This window comes from Elaeis guineensis, chromosome 11 (genome assembly GCF_000442705.2).
Source record: "Elaeis guineensis isolate ETL-2024a chromosome 11, EG11, whole genome shotgun sequence".
NCBI classification, from domain to species: Eukaryota; Viridiplantae; Streptophyta; class Magnoliopsida; order Arecales; family Arecaceae; genus Elaeis; species Elaeis guineensis.
In genome coordinates this window covers 120,110,758-120,137,380 of record NC_026003.2, presented here as the reverse complement: position 1 = coordinate 120,137,380, position 26,623 = coordinate 120,110,758, and the positions used below count along the sequence as shown (strand labels likewise).

At 39.9% G+C, this 26,623-nt stretch overlaps 2 protein-coding genes across 5 annotated transcripts; both read left to right on the top strand.

Annotated features, from left to right (window-relative positions):
- Positions 1–4,958: 4,958 nt before the first annotated feature.
- On the top strand, positions 4,959–8,069 carry LOC105053762 (putative pentatricopeptide repeat-containing protein At3g49142). Its single transcript, XM_010935037.4, has one exon. The coding sequence runs from the start codon at positions 5,184–5,186 to the stop codon at positions 7,254–7,256; it is 2,073 nt and encodes a 690-aa protein (XP_010933339.1). The 5' UTR covers positions 4,959–5,183; the 3' UTR covers positions 7,257–8,069.
- A 13,515-nt stretch (positions 8,070–21,584) lies between these two features.
- LOC105053763 (protein kinase STUNTED) lies at positions 21,585–25,953 on the top strand. Of its 4 annotated transcripts, none has more exons than XM_073245821.1 (12): positions 21,585–21,704; positions 21,936–22,199; positions 22,288–22,373; positions 22,455–22,573; positions 22,647–22,762; positions 22,862–23,347; positions 23,450–23,698; positions 23,975–24,135; positions 24,225–24,304; positions 24,399–24,546; positions 25,121–25,270; positions 25,350–25,953. In XM_073245821.1, exons 2-12 carry the CDS (start codon positions 22,037–22,039, stop codon positions 25,614–25,616), a joined length of 2,025 nt encoding a protein of 674 aa, XP_073101922.1. In that variant the 5' UTR covers positions 21,585–21,704; positions 21,936–22,036; the 3' UTR covers positions 25,617–25,953. The 4 variants fall into 4 exon arrangements, with proteins under 4 accessions (XP_073101922.1, XP_073101923.1, XP_073101921.1 ...); XM_073245822.1 differs by having other exon boundaries at positions 21,896–22,199; positions 22,650–22,762; XM_073245820.1 differs by having other exon boundaries at positions 21,896–22,199.
- The last annotated feature ends 670 nt before the right edge of the window (positions 25,954–26,623 follow it).

The window sequence follows — 26,623 nt, the reverse complement described above, 5'->3', positions numbered from 1 at the left end:
GAGAACTATCAAATTTCAAAAAAGAGATGCTTGCAGCTCTATACACATGTCATGAACATCTGAAGAGGCAATATTTTCTTCTCCTAGAATGTTTATGAGATTCTCTAGACATGACGTACGGGAAAAAAATGACCTGCATCCAAAGGAGAGAGAGGAAGGACATAACTTGTGGATAAAGGGAACCTTTTAAATAGCAAAATGATCATCCATTAATAGCCTAAAATGAAGTCATTATAAGGGAATGCTCATAGGAGAGAATTTAACATCAACTTTTATGGAACAAGGTAGTCTATGCAAGTTCAATATTATGACTTCCTCTAGGAATTCCATAATCAAATGATAAGATATTTTTCAAAAAAATAAAATTTGAATGTTTTTTTGGTACTTTGTAACCATCCATGATACTTATTACTAAAGCTACATCTCTAGTATTTAAAAGCCACAAGGCTATTTTAGGCATTTTGATAGAGGTGGAGACTAACAATCTCCATATTTTCTATCCTAACGATAAATTATGATCTGGTTTACTGGCCTATGTATTGGCTTATAATTTTATCTCTATATAAGGAGGCAATGGGGAACCATCGAGATATGCAATGTTAAATTTTTATTTTTTTTATTATTCTCAAGTTCCGACTGATTTAAATATCAAAATATCTTCCATCAAAAAATTTCAACAAATGTGAATTCTTTTTGTAGATTTATCACGGTACTTAGGATTTTCTTCCGTCCACGATATATCAGTACACTTTGGAGTCCTGACACAAAACTTATTTACATGCTGTGCTGAAAATCTGGGTTCGTATACCCTTTCCCTCTCACCAAAGAAAGTACCAACTTATTAGTTTGCATGATTTGAGTTTTTGTAGACTAGTTGGGCAACTAACCAATGTCATTACCTGCTTTAAACCAAATAGCTGGAGGGTGGGAGGATGGAAATCGCATAGCCTGCTCTAGTTGATGAGAACCACCCTCAATCCACTGACCCCGACCCCGACCCCGACCGTAGGTCGATTATCAGTCGCTTCTTGGGTCGGCTGGGGTCGTCGGTCGGCAACTGGTCGAGCTGGCGGGTTCCTCCGAAATTTATCGAGATACCTCCGGTGGATGAGGGCTTCGATCTCATCCTTAAGCTGGATACATTGCTCGATGTTGTGGTCGTGGCTCCGATGGAATCGGCAGTATTTCCATCGGTCGAGGCCCTTTGCCTTCAAAGGCGGAGGCCGTCGCAGGTACTCTTCCCCTTCGATCTCCATCAAAATCTGCGCACGAAGAGCAGAAAGGGGAGTGTAGGAATCGTACCTGGGGCATGTCGGCCTCGGGCTCTGACGTCGGGGTGACCTCTTGTTCCGTCGTGGTGGCGACACCCGACCGTCGGTCGGGGGCCCGCCAGGCACAGCGGGTCCCGACCCTTTCTTCGCTTCTCCTTCGGGCCTTTAGACTCGGCCAGGCGTCGGTCGGAAGCTCCCTCGTCCGCGCGCATATACTTGTACACGCGCTCCAGCAACTCAGCGTACGTCCGGGGGAGGGTTTTGTCCAGGGAGTAGGTAAATCGGGACGCCCTCAGCCCCCGTTTCATGGCCGAGATGGCCATGTCCTCATTGAGGTCCCGAACCTCGAGCGTGGCCGCGTTGAACCGCGCCACGAAGTATCGGAGCATCTCATTTTCCCCTTGTTTAAGGGAGAAAAGGCTGTCCGATGTTCGGGGCGGCCTTCGGCTGGTGCTGAAGTGGGCCGCGAAGGAGTGCTCGAGCTGTCCGAAGGAGTGGATACTTCCCGATCGAAGATCGGAGTACCAAGCCCTGGCAGCTTTGCGTAGCGTGGCGGGGAAGCCAACGCAAAGGAGAGCGTCGGTTGCCCCTTGGATCGTCATGAGAGCTTTGTAGCTCTCCAGGTGGTCGATGGGGTCGGTGGAGCCGTCGTAAGGCTCCATGTGCGGCATCTTGAACCGACTGGGGATCGGTTCGTCAAGGACAAGTCGGGAGAGAGATTGGGTGGTCTGGAAGTCAACGTCGTTCGAGGACTTCTGTCCGTCCACCTGCAACTGGGCAAGCCGACGGTCGATCTCGTCGAACCTGCATTCGTAGTCTTCGATCCGTCGGTGTTGGGAGACCCCAGGAGTAGAGTCTCCGGAAGAGTCCGAGAGAGAGGCGGACGGCGTTCGCGGCCGCTTCTCCTTCCTCGCTCGTTCTAGCTGGGAGGGAGAAAGCCGTCGGGGCCGATGGGCGTCGCACCACGGCTGCCTCTCCTCCCCTCCATGGGAGCGCTGCGACAGGTGCTCCTGCAGAGGCGACAGAGATCGATGCGGGCGTCGGCGGCTGCTCCTGGAGGGCATCGGACGTGCCGTCGGTTGCCCGGCCGGTAATGGCGGCAGCTGGACCGGCTGTTGCTGAAGGCTCTTGACCGCGTCCGTCAGCACGGTCATCTACCGCACGATCACCGCGATCTGCGCCTCCGTGGTCACCGCGGGGTGCGGTGAGCTGGGTTTCACCGCGGAGGATGGAGGAGAGGCTTTTTCCCGACGGGAAGAGCGCCTCGCCGATCCGGTGACCCTCGATCGCTGAGCTCTCATCTTTGTCATCTCGAATTTCGTGGGGATAGCGTACCGTAACGTCTTGTGCGCGTTTCCACCGTCCCCCTTCCTGGTGCGCCAATCTGTTGCGGCCAATCCCCTCATCGCCTGGTCGCCGGGGACGAGCGCCTGCAAAAAAAAATCCACACTGACCGGAGGCGGCTCCGGCGGGGACCCTCCGACGGTCAAGTCAGGGAGGAGACTGGGCAACAGTGAAATGAAGACAGAGAGCTCAATTGAGAGAGAGAAAGAAAGGGAGCAAGCCTGGTGAGTTTTCGAAAGGACCTCTAGCACTGTTGCCTTCCCCGATATATATAGTGGAGCACGGTTTGGCACCGTCATTAATGGCGCGGACAATTGGAGAATTGTCAATTCACTGTAGAATGTCAGAGTCGCCGTAAGGTATCAAATCACCATGGGGCCGTCAAATCACTAGGGTTGACAAAGCCATAGGCGGGATAATGCCGCATGCCGTTGTCAGGGCTGACAGTCTCTGGCAGTAGTACGGCGATTGGGGAAGTCGACCGACCTTAGGTCGGTGGCCAGCTGAGGGGCGTTGGGTGAAGATTCGGACCCCCCCGACGGTCAGTCGGGCACGTCGCGGGGGTCAGACACCGGATCCTCCGGTGTAGTCGGTCGGGAGGGCGGAAAGGGTCTGCCCGACCGACATACTATCGACCGGTCCGTCGGTTGGTCGGCCGATCGGTCGGTCGGTCCGTCGGTCGGTCGATCGGTCCGCCGGTCGATCGATCGGTCGGTCGGTCTGTATATCCCAACAGACTCCTTCCTGCTAATCCTTTTCACTACTATATTTGAGTCCCCATCCAACAAAATTTTATCACTCCGAACCATATGAATAGCTGTTTTCAACCCATACCATGCAACCATAACTTCTACGATAGATATTAAAATTTGTAATTATTGGGATTGATGCAGCATTAAGAACTCTTCCTATATGATATAAACAAAGTTCCAAAGGGCATCATTTTTCAATTAGTCAATGAATCTGAGTTCAAGTAGAAAATGCAAATCATGCTCAAAGCAACAAAAATCATGAAATGATCATAATATTTCTAGCAGAGGGAAAATGTGAGGGCTTCTACAAGCATGTTTAATCTCATATTTGATCTACACTAGGTCGCTCATAGATACTCATGCAGGATCAAAAATCCTAAATAACACCTGTCGATAAATCTCTTTGGATGAGGTCCTCTGGATTGTTACAAAAAAATTTCAAATCCATACCAAAAAAGAAAAGAACAATTACAAAGATATAAGGGGGTATTTGGTTCGTAACCAAAATCGAAATGGGAATGGAAATCGGAATGACGTGGAATCGGAATCGGAATGGCCAAATCCTCTGAAGCGTTTGGTTTGTGATCGGAATCGGAATTGAAATTGGAATAAAAATTTGAATCCATAGAGGAGAGTAGGGATTAAGTTCTATATAGATTGAGCCATTCCCATTCTATCCTATAATCGAAATCGGAATAGGACTGCTCTCAATCAAATAGTTGGAATGGGAGTCATCCATTTCGATTTCGATTTCAGATCCTCACTTCTCCTAACCAAACACCCCCTAAATATATTTATGGGTATAAAAAGGAATACAGCAGTTATACAGACATCCATCAAAAAAACTTTATAAATAAGAGAACTATCAAATTTCAAAAAAGAGATGCTTGCAGCTCAATACACATGTCACGAACATCTGAAGAGGCAATATTTTCTTCTCCTAGAATGTTTATGAGATTCTCTAGACATGACGTATGGGAAAAAATGACCTGCATCCAAAGGAGAGAGAGGAAGGACATAACTTGTGGATAAAGGGAACCTTTTAAATAGCTAAATGATCATCCATTAATAGCCTAAAATGAAGTCATTATAAGGGAATGCTCAGAGGAGAGAATTTAATATCAACTTTTATGAAACAAGGTAGTCCATGCAAGTTCCATATTATGACTTCCTCTAGGAATTCCATAATCAAATGATAAGATATTTTTCAAAAAAACAAAATTTGAATATTTTTTTGGTACTTTGTAACCATCCATGATACTTATTACTAAAGCTACATCTCTGGTATTTAAAAGCCACAAGGCTATTTTAGGCATTTTGATAGAGTTGGAGACTAACAATCTCCATATTTCCTATCCTAACGATAAATTATGATCTGGTTTACTGGCCTGTGTATTGGCTTATAATTTTATCTTTATATAAGGAGGCAATGGGGAACCATCGAGATATGCAATGTTAAATTTTTATTTTTTTTATTATTCTCAAGTTCCGACTGATTTAAATATCAAAATATCTTTCATCAAAAAATTTCAACAAATGTGCATTTTTTTTGTAGATTTATCACGGTACTTAAGATTTTCTTCCGTCCACGATATATCAGTACACTTTGGAGTCCTGACACAAAACTTATTTACATGCTGTGCTGAAAATCTGGGTTCGTATACCCTTTCCCTCTCACCAAAGAAAGTACCAACTTATTAGTTTGCATGATTTGAGTTTTTGTAGACTAGTTGGGCAACTAACCAATGTCATTACCTGCTTTAAACCAAATAGCTGGAGGGTGGGAGGATGGAAATCGCATAGCCTGCTCTAGTTGATGAGAACCACCCTCAATCCACTGACTCCTCTCCGCATCATCATCAAGGCCCGACACCCTTTCCCCATCCCCATCTCCTCCCCAAACTTCCTCCTCCGATCCTCCTCCAACTTCCGGCCAGAACTGACCGACGACGACGCCGCCTTGGTCCGCGTCCTCGACGAATGCCAGTCCCCTCACTCCCTCCCGGCCCTCCGCGATCTCCACTCCCGCCTCCTCGACCGCGGCGTCGCCTCCCACCCCTCCGTCCAGATCAAGCTCATGCGCGCCTACGCCGCCTGTGGAGACCCGGCACGCGCCCGCCGCGTCTTCGACGGCGCCTCCGCCAACGCCACCATCTTCTTCAACGTCATGATCCGGAGCTACGTTACCCACGGCCTCCACCGCGAAGCCCTCCTCCTCTTCTCCCAGATGGTTCGTCTCCACCGTGCGAAGCCCGACCATTATACCTTCCCCTGCGCCCTCAAGGCCTGCTCGGACTCCGAGAACCTCCAAGGCGGCCTCCAGATCCACGGCGCCGTCGCCAAGATTGGCCTCGATGCCAACCTCTTCGTGGGGAACACGCTTATCACTCTGTACTCCAAGTGCGGCCGTTCCGATGACGCGTTCCGATTGTTCGGTGAAATGTCACACAGGGATGTTGTCTCTTGGAATGCGATGATTGCCGGGTACGCGCAGAACGGCCAATTTGAACGGGCTATTGAGGCCTGTAAGGAGATGGTGGCCGTCGGGAGGCCGAGGCCTGATGCTGGCACCATGGCAAGCATCCTTCCGGCTTTGTCGAACAGTGAGCGGACCAATGTCGAGTTCGCGCGTAAGATGTTCGATGAAATGCCTAGGAAAGGATTGGTTTCTTGGAATGCCATGATTGCAATCTATGCAAACAACTCCATGGCGGCGGAAGCAGTGGAGCTCTTCTTGCTGATGGAGAAGGAAGGAGTAGAACCCGATGCAGTTACATTTGCCAGTGTTCTTCCTTCTTGTGGGGAGGTGTCAGCTCTCTCGGTGGGAATTCGGATTCATGAGTTCATCAAAAGGAAGAGAATGTGCCCAAATCTGGTGCTCGAGAATTCACTGGTGGACATGTATGCTAACTGTGGATGCCTGAAGACTTCAAGAGAGGTTTTTGATGGTATGAAGGGTAGGGACGTTGTGTCCTGGACTTCTATTATTGCAGCATATGGTATGCATGGAAATGGCAGAGAAGCCATTAGCTTCTTCGAACAGATGCAAGAATCCGGACTAAAACCCGACCACATAGCCTTTGTTTCGGTCCTTGCAGCTTGCAGCCATGCAGGCCTTTTGGATGAAGGAAGATATTACTTTAAGCGTATGCAAGATCAGTATCAGATGATTCCAAGACTCGAGCACTTTGCTTGCATGGTGGACCTCCTCGGCCGTTCTGGCTGCATTGAAGAAGCTTATGCTTTCATCAGACAGATGCCCATGGAGCCAAATGAGAGAGTGTGGGGAGCTTTGTTGGGTGCTTGTCGTCTTCACTCTAATATGTCTGTTGGGTTGGTGGCAGCAGATAATTTGCTCAGGTTGGTTCCAGATCAAGCTGGGTATTATGTTCTATTATCCAATATTTATGCAAGAGCTGGTAAATGGGAGGATGTGATGTCAGTGAGGAGCATCATGGTGAGCAAAGGGATCAAGAAGATGCCAGGTTGTAGCAATGTGGAACTCAGGAATAGGGTTCATACCTTTCATGTGGGAGATAGGTCACATCCTCAGTCTAAGGAGATGTATGCAAAATTGGATGTCTTGATGGGGAGGATGAAGGAGTTAGGTTATGTTGCTGAGACTGAAGCAGCTCTTCACGATGTGGAGGAGGAAGACAAGGAGGGCCATTTGTCTATGCACAGCGAAAAGCTCGCGATTGCATTTGCATTAATAAATACCGGTCCAGAAATACCTATCAGGATCAAGATGAACCTCCGGATGTGTGGAGATTGCCATCATGCTGCCAAGTTCATTTCAAGTATCACCGGGCGTGAGATTATCCTCAGGGACACGAATAGGTTTCATCATTTTGAGCATGGCATTTGCTCATGTGGTGATTACTGGTGATTGCCCAGCTTGATTCATGAACTGTATTTATTATTTACTGGAACATTTCAATCGATGATCTAAATTTTTATAATGAAGTTCATGTCGTGAGCTGGCAATCTCAGAGACGTTTGAATGGATATTTTGATCAGACCAGCATAGGCTATAGCATGCAGGATCCGTTTTAGTGCATAACAAATGTTGCATAAAGTAAGAAGAACCAAGAAACATCCAGACGAGTCTTCATTCCGACTTCTTAGATGTGCTTCTTTTGGATCGAATGAAGCATCAATCATCCACTGGCCTCGAGGCAAGCTGGTTGGAGGTCGCTGGCCAAAAGCGGTCCCAACTGCAAGTTATTTGTGGTGAAGCGAGCGACAGAATCTCCAAGACCACTAGATAGAAAAGATGTGGTTAGGAGTGTTAGGAGTTGATAAGAGGAGGGTGAGGAGCTCCACCATGTGCTGATGAGTTGTACAAGCTTTTTGATCAAAGAAACATTATATAAGCTAGCCCAAAGGCTATTATGTTGCCCAACCCACTACTACCTAGGTCAAGAGTTACTGCCGTTTGGTTTGCGGGAAGAGCTTTTCTTCCCAGGGGTCAAGGAGCAACCAGGACAATTGGGATGTCTTGGTTCAAGAGAGAACCCGTGTTTTGCACCTATACCAGGCAGGACATGCCGGGACCGTGAGGACATGAATCCTTGATTGTAACTAATAGAGAAATTACGAATTGAACAAGGGCCAAGTGGTGAATAGGTACATGACTTCTATGAGCTGGATAAAATGGTGGAAGCTTTTCACGTTCAAACATACAATTTTCCTTTGTTCATATCTAGAAAGTTATGGTTATGAGAGTTAAATTCTACGCAAGCTTCCCAAGGGTGGTGTCAGTCACCACAATGTGAAGATGATTAACTAAAATGTGGAACTAAACGAGTCTCACTAATCTCAAATTTTGTGTTCTACCTGAGTAGTGATGAAATGGAGGATCTGCCATCTCTTGATTTTTCTTCCAAAAGGAGCATCTGTATCAGTGGAAGTGGTTAATAAGTACACTCTTGCAGGCACCATTTTTAAAGAAATAAAACAAAAAAAAGGGGCAAGCATTAGATTGATATAAGAATATCCATCAATCTTTTTCCCCCAGTATCCTAGATATAGAGGTGCTTAGTATTTGCTCTGTAGCAGTTTTCTCAAAGGCTAGTGCAGATTATTCTCTTTTATGATTTGAGGTGCAAAGGATATCCTTGCCACCGATGAAGCAAGGATGTGCCATATTGTGATTTGTCATGCAGATGGAACATCTGGACAGTTGGAAATTTTGATGAAGGCAATCTCTTTTGAGGCTTTTATCAAGTTAAACACTTCAAAAATGGCAATTTTTCATGCATTAGTCTATACATCGCTGTTTTAAAAGACGGCCACCTTGGTTGTCAAGGTGTCCACCTTGCATCATGCTTGAGTATGGATGATAAGATTTATTTATGAATTGGTATCTAGTTTTGCCTGGCTGATACTTCCCATTGACTTGCTGTATCCTTTTTAATGTACTGTATGCAGCTTGATACCTTACTAGTATGATATGGTATGTCCTATATTGGATGGTATGATCCAATATGGTAAACCATGTGTCAATGGATTGTATGGGCATGAGGTGAAATAGGTAGCTCATTTTGGCTCATCACCGCATTTTTAGCCAGTCTTGAGTTGAAGTTGAAATGTGTTTTTAAAAGGTCGATTTTCATGCTTGTTTCATAACTAATATGGCTGCTTAATTGTTTGGGGCTCTCCTCATGACTACCTCCTGCATATGTATTTCCTACTTTACATCTTATGCTTACTACAATGTCTAATTGTTGCCTGCCAGTCTGGTGAGAAGAATATGAAACACGTAACATAATTGAAAGGTTTTGTTCCGCAAAATTTTTATAAACCGCATTCTGAATTGTATGAGTACATGGTATATGGTCAACATTTCGTCTGGTTTCTTGTTGTGGAGCAAGCCGTAGATGTTCTGAAGTGAGAGTTAAAAGTATTGCTTATTTGCAATTAGCAACATTAGTGTTTCCATTAGGCATGTATCTTTTATGCATATAAATATCTTGTGATGAATAAATCCTTCATGAAGAAGGTTTAGAATGTTCAAATCATAGAGATACCGCAGTTTAAATTGTTTAAATCACAAAGATACTGGACTATTATGAAAAAGGAAAAGAGACTGTATGTTTGGCCTAGTAGTTTTTCATAACTCACTAAAGACGTTTCATCCACGTTGTGTCATCACCAAAAGGGCTTTGATGATTTAGAATAAAGAAAATATGTAGAGAAAAAAGTTATCAGCAATTCAAAATTGTAATTATAGCTGCTATGAGTTACCATCGTGCATTGTTTGATTCCATAATTTTATAAGGTAGCATAAGTTTGATAGGTTAACTTTCAGGATTAGAATTGTGTACTTGGTGAATATTTTGGACCAGTTAAGTATCCTGTTATTTGATCTTGAATGATTGTCTGAAATTAGCTAAAAAAATATTGTAAAATTAAAATATACAATACATAGTTATATATAAAGATGATTCAAAATAATTGAAAATATATCAGGTATTTTAAGATAAGTCATGTTAATTGTGTATAATATGATTACTCAGTATGTTCAAATATTGAAGCAATAGAGGTATGTGTTTTAAGATAAAAATAGTTAAAGAAAGCATGATCAAACTAAGAAGCTAAAAATACGACATAGATGGATGATAATCTAGAAAAATATCAAGACACATGAGATACTGCTTATAGCTAAGTCGATTCATCTGAAGGCTGTGTTTCAAATAGCTGAAATTGTGTGAAAATGCTATGACATCCTATATCAATTTGTTAGATTAAAATGATGAATGAATTTAACTTGTATGAAACTGTAAACCGTGAGCTTGTTGGAGTCTCGAAAGCCAATTTTGTCCGTATAGGATTCGTGCATTATTTTACCTGATATCGTGTACGTTAGCGTTTAATAGATTCTTGGCTTGCTACTTCTTCAAGGCCTCTTGTATTGGTACCCCTGAAATCCCTGTCCTTTGAGGCTATATGTAAGCTTCTGATCTCTCCCTTTCCCGAACACCAACACCAGGGCAAAGGTTCTTTGCATCTTCCGTGCCACGAAGTTGTGGAGCACGGAAGGTTTCCAAGTGCTAGGATGGTGATGAGAGGAATTATCAAAGAGAACAGGGATAAGGATCTGCAGAAAGAGATCCACCTACATCTTGCATTGCAGGTACCAATGATGTCTCCATAGCCACCTTGTTGTACGCCCATGTTATGGGAGAACTTTCTGTCTTCTGTTCTGGAGTCTTGTTGAGTACTTTGTGACTCAGGTGAATGAGTGTCTGATGAAATGTTCCACTGTCAAGCTGCTAAAATAGGGCCCAATGACACCCCCTACTATGGGGTGTGTCTTTCTTTTTTATCCACTTCTCACCTGACAATCCATTGAAGCCTCCCAAGATACAAACAACTTTATGATCCACCTTCAGCCCCTCTATTTTTCTCAAATAAAAAAGAGTAGTTGCTGATTCTGCTTTGGCACAGATATTGTTACAGGTGGCCTTCAAAACCAAGGTCTTTCATCCAAACATCAACAGCAAGGGAATGATATGCTTGGACATTTTTATTAAAGAGCACTGGAGTCCGGCTCTAACTATATGTAAAGTATAACAATATGCATATTTTTTCAAGTATGGGAGACGATGAATTGAATTGATTTTATGCTTAAGTGCGGGATCCCTACTTCATTCCTTGCTGAACTGGACCTGCTATTAGGTTACCTAGCTAAGAAGGGCCAGAATTGTGTCAGGATTGGGTCTGGATCTATCTGGTTCTAGCTAATACATTTCAGATAATCTTATTGGTATTTAAACTTTTGGCTAACTGACTTGGAGCCATTCAGACTTGTATTAAGCCAAGATTCTGAGATAATCCTAACTCCGCAGTGCAACACGATACGAAGTCAGCAGATTAAGATATAATAACCACAAGAAATGAAAGCTTTAATCCTCTCTCTCCACCCCTCTATTTTGTTTTTTAAACCCTGTTAAGTAACTGAGAAAAATTGCTTACAAATCTGAATTCTAATAGACGTGTCTGAGGCCACATTAGTTCTTCTGAGTTGAACCATTTAGATTATGTGCAGGTTTCGCTCTCCATTTGCTCACTGCTCACAGACCCAAACCATGACGAGCCATGAGCGCCAGAGATCGCTCGCATGTTCAAGATCGCACGCAACTGGCCCCAGAAGTATGCCATGGGCTAAAGCTGGGGTTCTCACATTGTTCCACAATTGAAATTATCCTAGTTTGGCTCCGTTCTAAGAAATTATTGCCATCATCCACTTTTGACATAAATCTAATCCTATAAATAAATGGATGACTTTTTTGAATGCTGTCACCACCTATTAGATTCCATGACATCAATCTATTGATCAACTAGTTTTGGGTGTTCTAACCATTTGGCGGTACAATTATCTACATTCCATCAAGGTGTTTTTTTTATGGTTAGCTCATGACTCCGATTGTTTCAAGAAGAAAGCAAGTTTGAAACTTATTTATCCTTGTTTATATGTTGTTTTTGCCCTTCATTAAACCAGTTTATTTCTACAATCTTAATCAATTAGTTGATTTTTTGGAAATAATAATAGCATTGGCATTAGATGGAGGCGGTGAGAAAGGTCAAAAGTTGCTTTTTTTTTTTTATTTTTTCCGATCAATTTTGCACTTTCCATACAAAAGAAAAAGCAAAAGACACATCCTCCAATTAGGCCTGCAAATCTGCAATAGAATCACTTGAAAGACTTATTTGTTCTTTTTTTATCTGTTTTTTTTTTTTTTTTTCCTATTCACTGAACCAGTCTACAATATTAATCCATTAGTTGGTTTTTTGGTAATGATAATAGCATTGGCATTGGATATGACTACTTGATAAACATATACTTCTAAAAGATACTAAGAGACTAGCATTCTTGCTAACAGCTTACTATAATTTTTTTTGTCATATTATTCATTTTTCCTGTGATTTGCTTTACATTTGGGAGGTGTTTGGTTAGAGGGAGTGGGGATCTGAAATCAGAATCGGAATGGACGACTCTCATTCCAACCATTTGGTTGGGAGGAGTCCGATTCTGATTCTAGGTTGGAACGAGAATGGCTCAATCTATATAAAACTCAATCCCTACTCTCCTCTATGGATTCAATTTTTCATTCCAATTTCAATTCTGATTTCAATTCCAATCATGAACCAAATGTTTTGGAAGATTTGATCATTCTGATTCCGATTCCAAACCAATTTTCATCCTCATTTTGATTCCGATTGCGAACCAAACATCCCCTTAAGGGGGTGTTTGATAAGGGGATGTTTGGTTCGTAACTGAAATCGGAATGTGAATGGGAATTGGAATAGCTTGGAATCGAAATCGGAATGAACAAATTCTCCGAAGCATTGGGTTCGTGTCCGGAATCGGAATCGAAATCGAAATTGAAATGAAAATTTGAATCCATAGAGGAGAGTAGGGATTGAGTTCTATATAGATTGAGCCATTCCCATTCCACTGTGAAATCAGAATCAGAATAGAACTTCTCCCAACCAAATGATTAGAATGGAAGTCACTCATTTCGATTCTGATTCCAGACCCCCACTCTCCGCAATCAAGGACCTCCTAAATTCTTTTGATCGTGCCTATGGTAATATAGTTCTAATCTTTATATTGTACCAATGTGAGTGAGGTTTGTTACGGTAAGAGGAGCACTGAGGCCTTCGAATTTGTTAGATATTATCCATTTTTAGATATACTATTTTTTAATCAAAATTATATGCTATATTGATTATTTACATGAGTAAAATTTAGATAGTATATGGTTCTTTTATTGGATAGAAATCATGGTTAAATTTAAAGATGGGCTGCCTAGATGGCTTACCCTGGTTAGCTTTTCAATTTTTTGTTTTATTCTCTATGTAAATTCCCCTCATCCCAATCTCCTATCTCCTAGTTTTATTTCTTATCAAAATTTATTCCTCTAAATATAATCAAATTATTAATAAATCATATTTATTTTTAAATAATATCTTTCTAGTTGCTTGCATATCTACTTGTAATACATTTTTAGTTTTTTTTTTTTTTGTGGGGAAAGGATGAGAGTTATCTCCACTGGATCACATAAGTGTGGGTCTAGCTCGAACCCAAATTCTTGGGCACCACCTCCAACAACCCCAATTGGGCGCTCATTGGTAATATAAATTTAACTTGATAATTTAAAAAATATTAAAATTATTGAACTGTGACTAAGGATGACAATGGGTCGGGTTTGGATCGGATATTGTACTATCCATCCTCAAATCCGAACTTAATACTCTATACCCAAACCTTACCCGATACTCGATCGGGTAAGAAAAGAGATACCCATCCCCATACCCAATGGGTTCGGGAATACCCACGGGTAACTCATTTCACCATATCCGCTCCATACCTATCCCATACCCAAAAAAAATAAACAATCAAAATAATTTTATGTATATTATCAATCAAAATAAAATTACCAATTCAATATAGAACATAATTTATAAATCCAGATTTATAGAAATCAAATATAGAAATAGAATTACAATTCAACATAGAACATATAAATAACTAAAATAATTTTATGCATATTATCAACCAAAATTGAATTACCAAAACAGAATTATAAACATATATATTTGGATATGGGTTCGGGTATTACCCATACCCATAGGTTCGGATCGGATTCGGATTCGAGTTCGGATAGAAAATAGCACTATCTATATCCTATCCATATCCGTACTACAGTTTTTGGGTTTTATCCAAATTCGAACTCAAATCTGATCAAATCCTATTTTTCGGGTTTGACCGGATTTGGGTAGGATGCATACCCATTGGATCGGATCGATTTTGCAATCCCTAACTGTGACTATTCATTAATGAGCTTCATTAGATACCTAAGCTCTTCTACTGCATCATGCGTCATGTATGATGTCAAATATGCAAGAACCCTACGTTTAATTTTCTACCAAGCTGTTCTTGGCTTCAAATTACACAAAGAAATTAAATGCAACTTTTGCTTTGATAACGCCCAAGTAGGCTTGATTTAAAGCCGACCTAAATTTGAGGTTGTCTGTCCCCCCACCAACTTATCATTGCAAGTAAAAAGAGAGGCCCAAGGGCCGAAAGAGTGCCCCCAGCATTCACCAAGCCAACCCCCACCTTTTCCCTAGGTTTAATGGCCGCTTTAGTGATCATAAAGCTGCACATTCCTGTGTCACCAGACTTTTGGTAGTCTTTCGCAAAACGGATCTCTCAAGTGAGGTGGGACGAACCACTTCATTCTTTCCCATGCTCCAAGAGTATTTAAGCGAAGCAATGTTTGGTGCTCATCACACCATCATTTCCACAACAAACACTAGCAAATGGTTAAAGATGGAAACTATCTCCTAACCATACTCTGGGACCTTTCGATATCTCAGATATGATTAAGGGTGGCGAATGGGTCGGATCCGACCAGATACAAATCTGATACATGATAGATCAAAAATTTATTAATCTGAACCTGATCTATTTACTAAATAGATCAAAAATCTAGATTCAAACTGACCATCTTATTAAATAGGTAACTTAATTTGGCCTGTAATGGAATGAGTCAAATTAAATAGGTTATATGGTTAAGCATCACAATATCTTCATATGATTTCCCATAACTGAAAAATATATTCTCAAGCAATGATGAGTCGCCAACGGTAAAAGGACCTCAGACTTTCTTTTAGAATAAAATAGTAGGTAGGTCATGAGGGAGATCAACTTCTCTATCTAATCTGTTGAGATGGATTAGTCACATTCCTGCAGTTGTTCATTCTTAGAAGATTGGAGAACTCCCAGCCAAAACCCGTTGTTAGATTAATATGTTAGGTAAGGAAACTCTTGAGGCCCAACAACCATTATGGAACATAATACTGATGGGTATTTCCCAGGTCTTAGGGCACATAGGTGCTAATGGCTAACTACTATAACATATAACTCTGTGATGTCATCATAGGCATGATTGTTAGATCAAGCAAACTATATGGAAAGGAGAAAAGTCATGCGCGTGATATTAAGTAAATAAAAGCGTCCTTCCTCTAGCTGTTGTCAGGTCGGACAAGCGTCGTTTTCCAATACTTTCAAGATTAGGAGGTTTTTTTTTTTCAATCTAATTCACGGGAGAGCACTACAATGGACTTCAAAGTTATTGTTATTTTAACTACTCCCATTTAGTTTATTGTTGGGACAGCAACTTAGTGGACTTCAAGGTTAGGGTGATAAAAATGTGGATCCTGTGCACCCGTAATATAGCCACTTAAACCTAATCTAACACATGGCATGTAACAGATGTAAGCAACAAAAATTTTGATGAATAATGATATAACAATGAACAATTGGGTAAATTGGTTCGAACTCGTGAACTTTAGTCATCACAAAAAGGGTCAGTGATGCATAGAGACAACAAGGAGATACGGTATGCTAACCAACCAATCGGCATAATTAAACAAACAATTAGCAAGAAGGAGATTCAAACTCAAGATCTCTAGCAAATAACTAATCAGTTTATCTCAAAAATTTAAGCGTAGGAGGGAGCGGAGACCAATCCGCCTAAGCTATGAGCCCTTGACTGTAATAAATTCGACAATGTATATTAAATCTAACACAATCAGATAGCTTTGCAGTGATCTTTTACTAATGTTGGTTAAAGATCATGTACCACCAGTCCACCGCCAAGTAGCTAGCTGGTCCAAGGTCAAGGAAGCCTATTCTCTTGTGAGTGAGTAATTCTTAGATGGACCAAGTTGGGCCTAAGATAAAACACTCCTATCTTTCCTCTTTATTCTTTCTCATGTATGACAATGAATTTATCCTAGGTCCATGATGGACCTGATCCACCTGATAATTTAGCCTCACTGGCATGGCACTGAACAAGGATACTCCGGTGAATGACCCAAAAGTAATGCTCGGGTGGGTCTTAAATATGCTCGCAAGCAAACAAAATCTATGCTGAGATATTTTAAGCCAAGGCTGTCTCCTATTAACTTCTCCTTGAAAACCTATTTTTACGATGAGAATGACAGGATTTCTGAAAACAGGAAAAAAAAAAAAAGATTCATCAAAATTCAGCTCTTACTTGAATTCTTCCACCATCATAATAGCTATTATTAGTTGTTAAAAGATTATCCAATGATAATGGAAGAACAATAGCATAATTTCAATATATATCCACATCTGACTAAGAGGAGTTCGCCTTGAACTATTTCTGTTTACAGATCAGGATCCTATGATATTTTCAGAGCTAAAATATCCACTTTTTTTTTTTAATAATCAAAAGAAAAGGAGAAAGTGTTTTTTATACAATCAAAACATCGTAATTTGATGGCTGAAGGGGCAATGCTGGTTTCAACTTACATGGCTTTTACAAGTTAAAGCGCATGCCACCAGCGGAAGTACAAACCAGCATAATATTGCATTGTGAAATTATACTAATCAGATGGAGAACGAAAGATCAAAAGAATCCTTGTTCTTTTTGTATAGTGGCATTATAATGGGATAGAGGGTAAATAATTGTCATTGTTTTAATCTCATTATATACATATAGAATGTGATAGGGCCTTGGTTATCACCATGTTAGTTGTTACAACGTCACAATGACTGTTATTTTAGATCTGTGGAGAAGCAATCGATTGGAGTGGAACAAATCCTCTACAAACCCAGTTATAGAAAAACTGATCTGATAATTGAATTATCCTTTTTTTTGGCAAGAGCATTGCCAATGCTACCAGCTTATACGCAACTGTTTACAATGGCAAATTTTTTTCATCAGCATATCACCGACAAGAGTTAAAGAGAATAATTTTAATTTCAAGAACTAGACACAAAATAATATTTTTTTATCGATATATAGTTTTCATAAATTTATTTCATGATGTATTTGTCCAGCATCTTAAAATTTCTTTATGAAAAATTGATGGTTTGCATCTCATGGCTCTTTTTGCGGTGAAAGTGGTGGCGCAGGGAGAGTTTAGCTCCTAAAAAAAATCAAAAAAGCTATATATATATATATATATATATATATATATATATATATATATATATATATATATTTGTGTGTGTATTGCAATCAAATGCTCATAGCTTGATAAGTGAGATATTGTTTGTTCTGGTTTATCGATTTTACGATTTTATCCTTTAAAAAGTATTTCATATGGAAAGAATAGTCCTTCTTATATAAGTCATAATTTTTTTTTGTCTCACAACGAATATGAAACTAATAATGCCCTCTTTTCTACACCATAATAATATATATTACCAAATAAGATAGTCTAAATTTAAAAGAGATTGACGATGAATAACTATTTTATTTTTAAAAGAATAAATACAAAAAAAAACAAGAAAATAATAGCTAGAAAAGACTTTCAAAGACCTGTTTGATCATTAAATTCTATGAAAAAAAAGATCTTCAATCTAAAGATTAGGATCTGAGCTGAATTTGAACTGACTGTTGGAAAATATAAGATGGATGGCTAACAAACTCAATTCTCATAGTCTTTTCATTCCAATCTTGCATGTACGTTCAAACAGATTGTAAATCAAGAAAAGAAAAGTGCGCTGTCAGAAGAAATAAGAAACTTACAAGAAACAAATGGGGGAAGCCATAGAAAGTTAGGTGCCGCTGGGTTCCACGTATTGGTACTTTACTGTTATTATTTTCTTAATGTTTCTTACAAAATATCTTGTAATATTATTTTGTCATAATATTTTCTTTGTGTTATCAGCTCTTTCGGGGAAAATTAAAATTGATTTTTGTTTTCTAAATGCATTTGTTTGAATTGAATGGAATCTGTTTTCTAAATGCAATCATAATTTCATGGTAGCCTTTGATCCAATGTAACGCGAGTTGCCAATCAAAATTGTTGCGTGAAACCACGTGGACAGTGTCGCAGCCACGTTGTAAGTGGGAACTTGGTCAGCTTTGTTGTTTTTGAGAAATTATTGCTGGACCACTCCTAAGTAGACCAACACAAATCTTGAAGCACATGCATAGTGGATAACGCATAATCAAAAATTCATGAAATACAAGCGTTATTATGGCGTCTTATTGACCGTGGGATTTGAATGGTCTATCTGGGCATGGTCTATCTCGGTATGATGCAGACAATATTTTTCATCATTTTCACCGACTTCAGCAACTAATTCATGAGATGCCATTAACCAAAGATTTGTCGGAACGAATATCAAAACAGAACCCTACATGCAATAGCCTACTAGCTAGGGCGACTCCAAAGGATAATTCCAAAAATTGATTAACTGACTATTTAATGTTGTGATGTCCTTGTGGATTTTTTTTTTTCTTTTTGGATAGAAAGGATGCATAAACATGCTTAAGCGATCTCAGCGAGACCGGATATAAGAAAATGATGTACAATCAAATTGTAATAACACAACTAACTTTGGATGCATGGCAACATCGAGAGGGATATTATAATTAGAATCTCTACCCGGGCAAGCAGTCCCCATAGTAATTAGTTTTTCTAAAAATATGAATTGCGGTAAAAAATTTCAAAGTCATACAAAGATGGAGGATATCAAGAAGAAGAAGAATTGATAGCCTAGAAGGAGACTTCTCATTTATCCAATTAACAACCAGTCCAGAACAATCTTCAAGCAATAAGACCTGCATCGAAAAATGTTGAATGCAACCATAAAACTTTTTCCGGTATCTCTCAGATCAGTTAATGAAACATATATAGCCAAAAAATGCCTAGTGCTAATATAGATAAGATGGCAAAAGTGATCTCTAATTTCCGGGGATGATTGGTGTATGTGGAGTGTGATGCTCCATGAGTCATCTTCTACCAAAGAAAGACACTTTAAATGCATGGTCTCGAAACGTCATGTCTATGTTATTATCCCATGTTTTTGACTGATAGTGAGAGAGTGTGTTTCAAAATCAAATGCTCCTATGACTTTAATATTGCGAGGTGAATGCATTGACCAATTTCCGCCTAGGTTGGTAAATAACTCGAGTTGTCCCGAGCATTGATTACCAAGTTGTCATTTTTAGATTCAAACATGCTCTTTTTTATTAGAAAAAAAAGAGAAATTAATGATTTGAACATAGGTTGGGCATGAACTTCTGCAATGATACCGGGTGTGAAAATTGCAGGTGTGTAAATTTATGTGTAGATGTGGATGCAAGGATGTAAGTCACAGCCTTTCACTATGGTATTTCAGTACTTAGACATATAAAGATGGAAAATTCAAAGTATTTGTGCTTCCCTCCCAATTCAAGCAGCTAGACTTGCTAATGGCATTAACTAGTTATCTTTAATTGAGGTGATCATATCCTTTGATGTGAAGAAGAACCATATGCTATTTACTTCTTTTCATAGTGTCCTAAATTTAGTGTGCTTCAAACATATTTTCCTCGACATCATGATGATTTAATGGTTATCATCAAGGATATGCCACAATCCATCTTGACTATACCAATATGTAATGTCACATTCATACTTTCGTGTTGCTTTACAAGAATTGGAGATTTTTAAGAGACCTGTTTGCTATGTAAGACAATAATGACAAGGAACTTATATTAAAGATGATTCCTTACAATATTTCAGCTTTGCTAATGCCTAAATTTTTAAGGATTCATCTTTTTTACAAGCAACACATATTGGTAGTTTAAGTCAAAGTCATATATCCACTTGATTTATAGACAGCATGTACATAGTATGTTAGATATCTTCAACATAATATAAGTTTTGGTGTTTTATTTTATATCTCAACCAACCAATTGTTGTGGTGGCTGGTTAGTTGGTGTTTTTTTTTTTCAAAACATCATGTTTTCTCTTGAAATGGATAGGAATGGGTTTTAGATGAACTTTGAATTTTTGAAAAATTCAGACAAAATAATATAAAATTTGAAAATCAATTTTCTTATTATATTTCTTTAGAAAAAGAAGCATCCGATTGCTGTATTTGAGAAGGAAAATATCCATTAGGGAGAAAGACACGTACTTCTGAAAAAAATATATATTCTCGCATCTTTTTCTAAAAGAAACGACTATCCTAAAAGATATGAACATCTTTATAAATAGTCCATTGATTTTCTAGACAGTAACAATTCCAACTCTATCAGATCAACATGATTCTTTAGACATTGATGAAGGCTCATTGATTTGATCCATTAGTGTAAAACATGATCAAACATTGGGCTTCCTTTAGAAATCTCTTGCATACTTGGTTGATGGGGATGAATAAAGTCTTAAGGAAAATGGCAGCGCTACGCACCTTTAAGCCATCTTTATTTTCAAACTCTCCATTTCTCTTCCCCTGATTCTAACATAGTATGCATATAAATTACATTTCAACTATGGACCAGGATCATTAAAGAATTAAAAATAAGTTTATGAAAGTTCTCGCTCTCTCTCTCTCTCTCTCTCTCTCTCTCTCTCTCTCTCTCTCTCGTGTAAAAATGAAAGTTCTTTGCTTAAAAAACTTCTTATACATGTCATCCATGGTCAAAGATGTTAAATAATTTCAGCATGCCACCGGAATTTGAATTATTTGGTCCCTACCCAACTGTGATTATTTAGCATGTGTCATCATCTCATAACTCCAAATTTCCCTCCCATGAAGGAAACGAACCGTGTCCGCATCCCCAAAGTGCGATCCAAAAGGGAAATGTATCTACCATTATATTGTTCAAACGACCCGCAACAGTACCCATTACCTAATATCCCAATGTTACACCAACTTACTGTTGTGTTCCTTGTTCTGCGCGGCCAACAATTTTACTGATTTTAATGGAACACAATTTTACCGTTGGGCTGCAACCCGCTGCAGCCGGTATCCGAATTCTTTGCCGTTGCGTCGATCGCGATCAGTTGACCGGTTATCGCTGGTTTCCCGCGAAAAAGGGGGCGGGTATTCTAAACCCCAGGCATCGAACGAGGGCCCTCCCCTCCTATCCCGCTTCCTCCTCCCTCTCTCCCCTGTATTTTGGAAGCTGGTACTTGTCCACTCCCGGAATCTCTCTCTCTCTTTGTGGTTTCTTCTCAATCTGGTCTTCTTCCCCTGTAATAGAAAACTGCTGCTTAACTAAGCCCCGTTGTTATCAAAGAGCAACCTTGACGTACTTGTTTGGTTACTTAACGAAAGGTATTTGAATGTGATTATATAGTTGGAGTAGGTGGGTTGATGATATCTCCGGTGGCCATTCCATTTTTAAAGAACCCGCTGGAGTGTGACAAACGAACAAGATTTAGGTAGGTTTCGGCTGATAGGTCGGTGTTTTACTGGCACTTTTTCGTTGGATGCATGAGGCTTTTCAGTTCTTCTATTCGTACGGGTTCTGCTGGTTTTGTTCTGTTGATATAGGAACACTTTGAGGTTCTGGTCTTCTAGTTGCAAAGCTTAAACTTTTTCTATTATTTGCTTGAACTCACTGAGCTAAAGGGTTCTAATCGTTTTGCTTTAATATTTGACTCGGGGCATTTTTTTTCCTACTGATTTTTTTTCTTTCTTTTTTTTAAAAAGAAAAGAAAAGAAAAGAAACTAAATGCTCTGTTTTAAATTCACAGAAGTGATAAACTGTGACTGTATTCTTCTGATGGATTTAAGATTCCTGAATTTGGAGCTTTAAAGTGAGAGGAGCATGTCCGTAACTTCCAAATTGTACAAGGAATTGAATCCACTTGAGGGTTGAATACTAGAAACTGAAGATGATTGGCGATAAGGCAGCATCTGACGAAGAGAAGGGTGGTGGTTGTGTGTTGGTGGGACTCTCACTGGATGCCAATGGCAGGGAGCTTCTCAATTGGACACTCAATAAAGCTGCCAAGCAGGGTGATCGTGTTGTGGCAGTTCATATCTGCCGCGAATCAGGTAATAACATGGAACATTCATTCAACTAGCTTTTACTTCCATTGTTCACAGCTTTATTTGGTTTGCCAATGTTCCATTCTCCTTTCAGAACTCTGCGACAGCTCCACTTCTTCTCTGATCAAAGTTTTAGATGACTACTTGGCAGTATATGAAGACTTGTGTTACCTGAAGAAAGTGAGTCATCTGTCACTCTTGAGCAAAACCTGTTGAGTGATGATACATTGGTTTAGTGTTCCAATAATTTATGGTTTGCAGGTAGTTCTTGTGGGCCGGATCTCTCAAGGAAATTCTATTCCTGAAGTCCTAGTGAAGGAGGCCAAACTCTATTCTGCCATGACAGTGGTGGTTGGAGTCAATAAGAACCGTTCATTTGGGTAGGTGCAACTCCTATTTACATTTGGGGAAATGGCAAATGCTCTTGCTAATCTGATCATGATTGTTGCTCAGCAGTTCAGCTTCTATCGCCAAATATTGTGCCAAGAAACTCCCTCCAAGCACTACTTTAGTTGCAGTTCACGATGGAAAGGTGACATTTGAAAGGGAAGCTACCAAACCAACTTCAGGTCTGATTTCTCAGCCTCTTAATTTCTAGGCTGGACTAATGACTTCAGCTTGGTGATTATGTTTTTATTCCTATCCTTGGTTTTTACTTTTTGCATTAGGAGGAGAACCGAAGATGACTCTTCGTAGTGTGTTACATCCAAGTGTTGGTTTGGATCCCAAAGTTATTGTCCCAAGTTCGAAGGTTAAGCTCAATGCAGCTACCCTTAGGATCTCCAATGCTGGAAATAGAAGTGGACTAAAGCAAGAGGGTTCAAAAGACCAGAGCCTTCTTGTTAATGTGAAGATGGTAGAAGTTAGACCAAGCTCTATTACAGTTCTAGTAAGAAGGTTGGCAGAAAAGAGGCTTGGTTGGCCTCTACTACAAAGAGCAGTTTCAGCAAACACAGAAGCACCAAAGGATGATGAAGGCCGGAAAATGTCAGTAGTCCAATGGGTTATGAACCTACCAAACAGAGCTTTGCCATCTAAGCAACCGCATCTGGAACTAATTAAGGAATTGAAGGTAATGCTAGAAGCAAATAGCTCTGGTTGCCAATGGTTCGAATACGAGGAACTTCAGAATTCAACTAATCAGTTCTCTTCAGGTTCTCCTGCAATGCTAGATCTCTTTCAAGATATCCATATCACGCTTCTAATAAACATTCTGAAGGAGGTCCTGACTTCACTATGATTTCAATTTTGAACAGAGAACTTGATTGGAAAAGGAGGGAGTAGCCAAGTTTACAAAGGATGCCTGCCTGACGGTCAGCAAGTGGCCATCAAATTATCCAAGTTTTCTGCAGAAACATCGAGAGATTTCCTTTTGGAAGTTGACATCATCATTAAATTGCAGCACAAGCGCATAGTGCCATTGATGGGCATTTGTGTGGAGAACAACAACCTTATTTCCGTGTACAACTACTTTTCCAAAGGAAGTTTAGAGGAAAACCTCCATGGTATCACCATCAAAAAATTAATGCAGCTCTATTTAAGAATTTTAGATTTATGCATACAGTATTTCTATCATTACAAAATTAATTAATCTTCATCCAACTTAATCCAAAATTTACTAAGATCTGAAGCATGTTTATTGGTCTGGTCCTCATGCTTTTCAATTTATCATTTGATTTTCTGATGTTCTAGATTATTTTGCATATTTGGATCTTTTGTTCATTGTCAAGCTAGCCCAAATAGATCATCTTATGGCATTGCTTCCAACTGATGAAGCACAGGTAAAGGAGTCCAGGCACCACTATCATGGGACATGAGATTTAAGGTGGCAGTGGGGGTTGCTGAGGCCCTAAGCTACCTTCACAGCGGCTGTTCTCAACCAGTAATTCATAGAGATGTCAAGTCCTCAAACATTCTTCTCAATGATGAATTTGAGCCTCAGGTAATATTCCGAACTCAGTCAACATAGGCATTTCAAACTTTTGCACTACATTTGACAAAATCTGCTCTCTCTCTCTCTCTCTCTGACAGTTATGTGATTTTGGCTTAGCAACATGGGCATCAACAACTTCATGCTACATAACAAATGGTGATGTTGTTGGAACTTTTGGGTATACTTCTTTTCCATCGAACTGTCCCAACTTGCAGTGATTTCATGTGATCCTCTGTAACTGAAGAGTCTTAATAATGTGATCGCTTCCACAGGTACCTTGCCCCTGAGTATTTTATGTATGGGAAGGTTAGTGAAAAGATTGATGTCTATGCCTTTGGAGTTGTTCTGCTTGAATTGTTATCGGGAAGAAAGCCAATCAACGATGACAATCCCAAGGGCCAAGAAAGTCTGGTCATGTGGGTAAGGCCCTTATCTGATATAGCATTCTAATACTTCTACACAAAAGTTCCATTTGCTGTTCTTGAGAGATGCCAAAAGACAATCATGGATTTCCCATCATACCATTATATTTGTGTTATTGCTCAGGACTGTAATTTTGACTTCGAGGAATTTCCTCTCTGGTAGTCAATTTAAGAAATTGTTATATTACTCTGCATTTTTACTGCCATTACATTCATACGTGCACCATTTGCTATTTATTCTTCAATATGTATGTGCACATGTATGTCTGCATATATTTATATAGTATATACATATACAACTATATATATATAGATATATGCATCTCTACATATATATATGTACATATACATATACATATACATAAATATACAATAGAATGCTTGCTTTGGCAGAAGTTCAGCCTTCAGTAGTAATTGAGGCACATAAAATTTAATGAACCCAGTTATTCAACCCAAAGAGGTAGACATGGACTGGTCTATGATTTCAAGCACTTGTTTGCACCAAAAATACCTGAATCTGAAATAACCAAACTTAAGAAAACTTTTCTGATGGGATGATACTTTCTGAGCAGGCAACAACAATACTGGAGAGAGGGGATGTTACGAACTTACTGGATCCCAATCTTGACGCAAAACTTGATGAGGCTAAAATGAGAATAATGATTTTAGCTGCATCTCTTTGCATTAGAAGGGCAGCTTGTCTCCGACCTCAAATGAGCCAAGTAATTCATATATACTAGACGGGTTCTCTGTTTACATTATACAATGCCAGATACATGTTTGAGTCCTTTTGCATTACAGATACTGAACATTCTCCAAGGTGTAGAAGATATCGAGGCTTGGGCAAACTGCCACATTGATACTACACTAAATGAGTTGGATAGTCAGGATGAGGAAACCTATCCAGCTTCAAGCATTGAGACACATTTGGGCCTTGCATTGCTTGATGTGGAAGATGATGCATCGGTTTCTAGCTTCGAACAGAGCCAACTAGCTTCCTTAGAGGAGTACCTACGAGGAAGATGGAGCCGGTCTTCAAGCTTTGATAAGCTTCTCAGATGGATATGACAATTGTTTTCTTTTTTTCACTTTGCTTGCTTTTGGGCATGTCTGTACAGCATTAAGGCCAGTTTGCTGCTCAGGATTACACAAACTTCAAAAGAAGATAACAGCATGCCAATAAGAGAACGTCAGCAGGGCAAAGAGACCAATATCCATGGATACCTCTTCCATAGGATCAATCACTGCGATGATATACTTACCATGATGTCAAACGTGACTCATGGTTAGCTTTGTTATTTGCTATAAGATATGCCTGAATTGGCTTTTTCCATCAAGCCTATGCACTGCTTTATGACATTAAAATAAATAAAGCATATCGAATGCCTGATTTCTTACTTTTAAATGCAGCTCAGTATGAATTATGGCAATGTGAGCAATCTCCTGTGTAAATGTATTCTCCACATCAGGCAATGTGAGATTTGGATAGCAGATTCTTGATGACATCTTGCATTGTGGTAGCATTTCCTGCTTTGACAGTCAGTTTAGCAGCGGGGCTTATGCTGGATGCTTCGAAGTTAAAGAAATTGTCCTTCTTTTAGACTTCTAAAGTCTTTCCAACGAATGTAGTGATCTTTAATGAAGTGTCCTAATCTAGTGGATGACAGAACTGAAAAGTAACCCAGGATCTTGGCCTGGTCTATTGATTTTGAAGTTGGGGCGGAGCAGGCTCATACCTGGAAATTCATTGATATCCAAGGCCCCCGAACCGATACAACCTAGGAGAGAAACCGGTACTTTGATCAAATGAGTGGTATCATGTAAGAATTATCAGGACGTGGATAGATCCTTCCCATCCCTTTTCCCTTCAAATTATTAAGGCAGCCAAAAAAGGCCAAACTCTCTCTGTGCATAATTTCCCCTCCATGCAATTTCCTTGCTATCTCCTAGTAGCCTGCTCACTCCACGACGCCACAAAACTATGTACACAGATAATTTTTAATTTAACCACCTCTTTGACAAACCTTTCATAACCAACTACATATCACCACAAGTATTTTACCCAAAAACAACTG